Consider the following 8,196-nt stretch of genomic DNA (forward strand, 5'->3'; position numbering starts at 1 on the left):
TTACTAAGTTGTCCGAAGCAATTTCTCAAAATACTGATTGGACAACACAATATAGTCTACCGATCAGCATGTGTAAAACAATCATTTTCAAGAGAGACTGTAAAATTGCCATTACCATTCAGACCTGTGTAAACCTTAATTTGAAATTTCTCATTACAAAATGGGCTGGATCTGAAACTAATAATTATACCTTTATTCCCTTGACAAAAATCCATACTCTGCTCCATGACAAGTGTACAAAATAAGACTAAAGTTGAATATTTTTTACATTTTTTATTTGTCTGACACTTAGTGCAGATGTTTAAACAGTGTAACAAATGAATAGTTGCACCAAACTTGTTAAAATACCACTACAAATGATCATGGAAAAAGGATTCTTGAAAAGAAAGTTAAACTTGTACAATATAATATATTAAGTACATACAGAGTATTCACAAACCCATTATATGTAAAGATGTTGTCATTTACAGTCAATATTACACTTTGGAAATTTGGGGGTTTTTTTAAAGGGAAAGTAGCCTTAAAGCAAAACTTATATTGATATGTGATATGCCAAGATTGCACAAATATGATGCGTCATATATTACAAATAAATATTTGGAATTAAATTATGATAGGGCATCAAGTTGATTCTGCACTGAAATATTACAGGAAAATCTTGTCATGTATTTAATCCCCCAACACAACACAATCTAATGAGATAAATTTTACATACATGTTGCTGTTAATTTGAAATGCATAAAACATTTGAGGTAATTGGACATCCATGTTGAAGAAAGGGGGGGGTGAGGAGAGAATATAGAAACCCCCTTACAAAATGATCAAAATTAATAGAAAATCATTTTCCACTAACCTTCTTTCAACCCTACTGGTCCAGTTAAAAGGATGAGAAAATTAAAAATGGCAGAAAATGAATAAGACTAGAAATTAAGATGTGAGGGAGTCAAATGAACACAGAAACTTTGTAAATCAGAGAGAGAGGATCATGTAATATAGGACATTTAGTCAGTCTGAATGGGAAAATTCAGTTGATGCAGCTTTAAATCAAATCAGTTCAAGCAAATGCCTTTAAAATTCACATAAATATCAATTCGTGCAATTATCATTATATGATTGATTTTTATACACATTTTCAAGATTTACCGACCTAAATAATTAACAGGTGCTACATGGTTATTTACTCAGATTGATGCAACTAGACTTCTAATCTGACAAATCAAACAGTAAATGCCCTTCTGAATTCATCCTTACAATTAAATCACATCAAAACCCAGCACTATAAAATGTTGTGAAAAAAACAAGTATATACAAAATGAACATTAAAATGAACCACTCACAAGAATTTGATATGAAAGCGCTGAAATGCATGGTAATTGATTTAAACCTATAAAGGAATAAAGATACATGTAACTTGTGTAAAGATCTTGATCCATAAATCAGCATTAAAAAAAATGGGTCAAGCTTCACTTTATGGATCAAACTCTTTAATAAGCTACAATGTACCGACAAAATATAAAAAAAATAATCCAAAGTCTAACATTCACCATCAACATTCAGTTAGTCTGGGACTTATTTTTCTAGCATGTAGTAATACCTTAGCACTTTGATTATTACTTTTTATCCTCTTATTGTCAAGAAATCCATCACCTGGTTTATTTATTGCGCAGTTCCGAGAAAATAATGATGGCTGCGCTAGCACAGAATCACTGAGAGAGTTTCATGAAGTTAGTTACTTATACATAACACACAAGTCTACATCTGGTATGAATTGGTTGTGTCCCTTGGCATTTGCTAATGGAGATACAAGGTCATGGATCCCAGCAATGAGGAGTGAGCAGTTACACAGCTTCCTTGATTTTTCCACCATCGCCCTCAGACACAAATCTCTTCCTTCCTCTGAAACAAACATCATAATCATGACATGCCAAATAAATACCACTTTGAAAACATTTTAAGAATACATAGCATTAACTGCACAAGTAAACCAGTTTCTAAATGCTGAACTGACTTTTTAAAAAAAAGAGTGCACACAAAACGTCTGTATCAAAATTTATATCCCCTTAAAATAGACATTTAACTAAAAATATGCAAAACTCTGTAGCATAATTCAATGAAAGTAGAATATCAAACATTCATCTAAAGGAAGCATTTATGGTATTTGGGCTGACCTTTGAGGCATTTCTCTGAACAGGGCTGTGGAAATAACACCATCTCTGTGACACATTTGCGCAAACCGCTCCATCAGAGTGTAAGCAGATGGAACGTCTAGACTTATGTCTGGTAAGGCATCATACACTCGTCTAAATCCCTGGAGAAAAAGAAAGTCGTGTATAAATGTCTTTATTCAGCTGTGTAGACTAACAACAATGGAGAACAGAGGACATCAAATATCCACAATGGAGAATGAAAACAACTTTTTTGACTGCCTGACAAAATTTGCTACACTTTACCATCGAGTCACTTGCTATACACAATATTTGAGAAAAAATGACAAAGTTGTTTCTCTAACTTGTGGCTTCATATGATATACAACTGAATTTTCAGCAGATAATAAACAGGCACCAGCTATCATTTTTTTAACAGGGTTGGGCCTTTACCTGAGACATTTGTTCTGGTGTGATAATCACTGCATCGCTGAGAGATTTCAGTAAATCACACATTCTGTGAGCTGCCCGTTCAGAAGAGTCTTCCAGTACCATCACTGTTGCCTATAATTAAATTATAGATGTCTACTACTTACCTATTAATTCAAGATATGACGGAATACAACACTTGTGGTAATGCTATTTGTTATGGTACTGCATTGTATTTTGTTAAAAATTGAAGTTGTGTATATATATATATATATATATATATATATATATATATATGCATTTTCTTCTTCATCAACATGCATTTAAAATAAAACTACCGGGCAACTTTGACCAAAAAATAAATTTCCCCACCTACCAAACTAAAGTTTTTAATGCAACAGATGAAAAATAGTACAAAAAATAAATAAAAACAATTTCATTTATTTTGTGAAAGAATGAAATATTTTGCTTTAGTAGGCAACAATTTCCTTCAAGTTGAAAACAAATACATCATTGTCAAATGTTAGCATGTCTGAGGTATGTGACACTTTATTATGCAATTTATAGACCTGCTAAAGGGACATTTCCTGTTTAAAGCTCCTACTTAAACTTGAACACATAAACCACATTCCAGATCTAGTTTATAAATAAATCATCACAATTTTTTTTAAATCACTTATAAAGCTTCCTCTTTCATTATGCAATTTTATCTAAAAGGAACACCAATTGATAACCTGTTAATTTATTTATAGCTCCCATGTCACCCATACAACAAATAGGTGGGAAATATTGACAGCTGATGTCATGCAATGCATATTAATAAACGCTGACCTCATAAACCAGTTCATGATGAAAGTGTGGGACTTCTAGCTCCTGTAAACACCTGGTCGCCTCCGCAACGTCACCTGAGGATAGGAACTCCTTCAACAGCAATACCATCTGGAGGAGGAGGGAGAGAAAGAGAGAGTTCAAAAGTTGAACAAGGCTGCCCAACAACATATATCTGCCATATTGCAAACAATTTACTCCATTCCTCGAGTTAAAAATGTCGTATAAACAATTTCCTGATTTTTAAAAGATGTATTTTTTTTCTTCAACTTTTTAAATTTAAAAACAAACCTGTTTTACAAGGTATTTAACTGGTCTAATTCCCCCACCGGTGCCCCAAATGTTGTCCAATCGAACAATTCCGTGCTTTCTGCTGAGGAGGAGCTCAGCTTTGTCTAATGCTGCCTGTTTATGCTCATCATCAACTGTGCCTTTGAATTTCATCACATACTTGGGTGCAATGCAGTCATCAGCTATTGCTCTGGCAATAAACTGCCCAATCACCTTAAAATATCAATAAAAATAATAACTTATAACACACCTTTGTTGGAAGTTAGGAAGAGATGTGTATACAGAAACTGTTCATAAAACAATAAGTCCTTGGGCAAAAGAACTAAAGACTAAGAATATTGGATAAATGGAAAGCCCTATGAAGAACGTACTGATGGTGCTTCAGGAGTATCGATAGTCAATTCTGCCAAGTTATCCAGAATTGCATCAAATCCACTCATTACGTCCTGGGAAGACAGGATTTTGCCGTATAAATCTGAGATCAGGACGGAGGTCATTTCTCGATGAGCTGCTTTGTGATCCAGAGCTTTACTGATGGCTATTTCCAAAATCTGAGACACTTTCGCATTGACGTCCAATTCGTTGATTGTCCTCTGCAAAAATTAAATTTTAAAAAATTGTTCACCCCTCTCTTTGCATCTGAAATTAAAGACAAGCTGGAGGATTTTTAATTTTCTATAGCTACTTACAACAACTTCTTCCGTATTACCAGTATCATAGTATTCCAACAAAACAGGTTCTAAAATTTGGGTAAATTCTTCTAATCCAATTTTGGGCTTTATCACATCCACAACATATTCATCCTAAAGAAAAAAATATATCCATTATTGAAACAAAATCTAAACATATCTGATCATTTTAAAGATTATTAAACAGACAAAAGAGACTTGAAGCTTCAATAAAAAAATGTGAAAGTAGAAAACTTACTTCACTTTCTGAGTCATAGTTAGGGTCCTTGACATCTCTGCAATGACCATCCTCAAACAACTCATCCCCTGGGGCACCCCAAGTGCCTTTGCCCCCTGCACCTCCTTCATTAAAGAGAAGAAAAAGAATGTGATTCATTTTCAGTCTATACTTAACATAACATTATATACTTTGAATATGCTTCATTGAAGTGAACAGACAGGTTTAGACATGGTAAACAATTTCGCAACATGGAATTTATTGAAAATGGTTCATACTATAGTTTAATATTGTAAACTCAATTAATACTAATGTCTTGTTTGAATTTTCATTTAATATAATTAACACAAAAAGACCACTGCAGGGCTCTGACCAGCTACCTCTTGGTTACTTGCCCCAACATAATGACATTATACCACTGAGCCATATGCTCCATATCTAAATAATTTTACAATATTCATTTTAATTTTTTTATTATTTAATTAAACTAATTTATATATGGGAGCGATATAGACTTGTCAAAAACAACATACTTTACTTAGAATACATAGAATTTGCATATAATTGTATATTTATGTTTTATTTTAGGGAGTAAACATATAGCAGACTGTATAGTGAACTAGTTGTCATTCCTATTGGTTTGTTATAAACTCTTATTTATACTAAGATTTGGAACACTGAAAGTTCCATTTGTAATTGAATAATGCTATAAAAGTTTCATTTAATTTGTTTTTAGACGAGATTCATGATATGAAATATGTTCATATAACGCTACTTTTTGGAGAGTGGCCACAACTTCTAACTGACCAATATAAAAACAAGATTGACCTCTTGGGCTGAATGTAAACAATATTATTGCTTAAACAGGTTGACCTTGACCTTTGCAGATGGGGCTTAGCCCATTTTGTCACAAAGGATTATACTTACCTCATATATAGATTCAAAACAAAATTGCTGACATAAACATGCAATTAAAGGTTAGATTTTATTTCAAATAACCTCAAACACAACGTCAATGCAATGGCATAATATGGTGTATGGCCAGGTGCGTATTTTTTGCGTATGTTTGTAAACAGCCGACCCTTACCACGTGGTACAAAGCCAAAATAATTCGAAATGTTTTATCATGCTATAAAGAACAGAGGCTTGAAAAGAAATAATTTGCTTATATTTAACAATTGTACTGCTAACAAAATAAAATGGCCCACCTTTTTTAGGCAAGCCTCGTCCTTTCCCGTCTCGGGACTTTCTGCTATTTTTTCTAACTTGCAAAGGACCCGACAGATTTTTTTCTACTGCGTGGTTAGAGTTCGATGACTCCGATCCAGAACTAGAGCGATGAATGCGTTTAACTTTCCTAGCAGTTGCAACAACTTGTTGGGAGCTGTCAACTTCTTCATCCAGCTCAATATCTTCTTCAATTACCCCGTTCATCTGCATGGCCTCCACTTCGCCATTTTGGAATTGTGCTTGCACAGCCATTTTCACTTCAAATTCTTCGTGTGACAGCACTAACGGTGGCGAATATAACTCTAAGGAGGTTTGCAAGAAGCCTGCTTTGAAAATGCAACAAAGCAAAGTTGCAGACAACAATTAACTACTGAAAGTAACACCTAACAAATCACCACAGTTTATGCTCCCGCGAACGTCGATTGTTTTCCTGAAATTTGTTATGGCAGATCACGTGATATCAATCTCATCTTGAATTGGTCGATTTAGACCACATGACCCAATGCGAAATGTGTTTACAAAATCAGCTGACCTAGCTTAGTACTGCGTGTTACTCTGAGCTGGCTCAATAAGTAAATTTAACTTTATAATCCCTTTTCCACTCTCAATTCAGATTGTAATCAATAAATCAACAGTGACAATATAAAAATATTTATTTTGTTTTTGGTCATTTTTTATCAAGTTTTATTGGTTCGAAATTCAAATATGTTTATTCTCACGGCAGAAAGTGTATACTTCATTTTATCCAGAGCTGACCAGACAGAATGCCTCGGGTGGTTTGACCCGTGCTATATATATTATACTTAGTTTTAACCTTAAGACCGTTAAAAATTAATTTATAACTTGGTTTTACTCTTACAATTAACCAAAAGAAATGGTAAACCCACACAGAAAAATTACGAGAGAGAAAAAAAACAATGACCAGAACGGGCACGTAGCATCGGGGGGGGGGGGGGGGGGGGGTTAGAGACTGCCCCCTCCAGTTTTCTCGCAGCAAGATTGTTCTTGAAATTGCATATTATATAATATTTATTGCCGGACACTTGGGTCGACTGATTATTTTATTTGGATATATAAAATCTATAATCATCTCGCCCGTGTTGATTTTATTCTGTATGACTTCATATGAACCATTTTATGGTTCTGGGTCCGGCGAAATATTAAATTGAATTTATCGAAGTCAATGCTGAGCAATAATAATAGTTAAGCAAAATTAATTTCCTATTGTTTAGTCTATTTTACCCTGAAGTTTTTAATTACATGCATATATACGATCATAAATATGCATGACATATGAGACAAATATGGCCCCCATAATTCGATTTTTTAAAAGAGTCTCATGTATAAAAATTGAATTGCTATGTTATTCTTATGAATAGATGATATATAGTATATGTTTACATCTAATTAATCGATTTATTTGCTCTCACTATCAGTACATGACGTCAGAAGTGAAGCTATATTTTTGTAATTCAATTAAAATCAGTCATAATTAAATCAACATTTTTCATATCGTTTTTGATTAAATTAACATTTTTCATATCGTTTTTGGGAGTTGATTTTAATCAACTCTCCTATGCAGTTACTCAGACAAACCGAAAGTGAAACAGTGTTTGGACCTCAGCACAAATCATTGCTGCTGACAAGACTTAGTTCTTGAAAATAATCGATAAATTCGACGTAATGTATGCTAAAGCATTGTTTTTCAAGGAAACTTATTTATAAATACATTGAAAATATTCAGATTTTAAATGGTACGAACAATTGAACAATTTAAATATTTTTTGTAGTCGTATGTATTCCTACGCCAGAGTACAATATAGTCTCGTTCAACTCGACGCTCGGCTGTCTCCTTGTCGGAGATTTACGGTGTCAGCCGAGCGTTTGGTTGAACGAGACTAGAGTTCAATATTGCTTGGATCCATACAATTTTCAAGAAATATTTCTATTACTGATATATAGTTTGATTGAATTAATTTTATCTTTAAATATTATATAACATGATTCATATGCATGGGGGTTTCTAGACATTCTTGTCGAAAAAGTCCAAAAATTCATATTATAAAAATGTGCGTAATACAAATTAGTAACTACATGTACTTGTCATGCAAAATAACATATTATTGATTTTAAAATAAATAAACATCGACAAAATCAACTCTCATCAGTCCTTCAGTACTTTGATTTGAATGGGAATTATATGGCGACGCTCTAAACAAAGAATAACTTTTTTATCGCTTATAGAACCATTTTAACAAGGCCTTGGACTTTCAGTTGGATATAACTATCTATTTTTGCGTCAAAACAACTTAAAATGACGCTGGTTTCAAGCGAAATATACTCCAATTACGTAGTCTTCGCTCAAAAG

The 8,196-nt window shown here is 33.4% G+C and overlaps 1 protein-coding gene across 1 annotated transcript; it reads right to left on the minus strand.

Annotated features, from left to right (window-relative positions):
• Nucleotides 1-258: 258 nt before the first annotated feature.
• On the minus strand, nt 259-6,283 carry LOC128180194 (programmed cell death protein 4-like). The gene is made up of 9 exons (XM_052848107.1): nt 5,807-6,283; nt 4,620-4,723; nt 4,382-4,495; nt 4,064-4,285; nt 3,693-3,905; nt 3,405-3,512; nt 2,598-2,708; nt 2,169-2,308; nt 259-1,896 (listed from the first exon to the last, which is right to left on the minus strand). Exons 1-9 carry the CDS (start codon nt 6,078-6,080, stop codon nt 1,839-1,841), a joined length of 1,344 nt encoding a protein of 447 aa, XP_052704067.1. The 5' UTR covers nt 6,081-6,283; the 3' UTR covers nt 259-1,838.
• Nucleotides 6,284-8,196: the final 1,913 nt, after the last annotated feature.

Source organism: Crassostrea angulata, chromosome 4, assembly GCF_025612915.1.
Source record: "Crassostrea angulata isolate pt1a10 chromosome 4, ASM2561291v2, whole genome shotgun sequence".
NCBI lineage: Eukaryota > Metazoa > Mollusca > Bivalvia > Ostreida > Ostreidae > Magallana > Magallana angulata.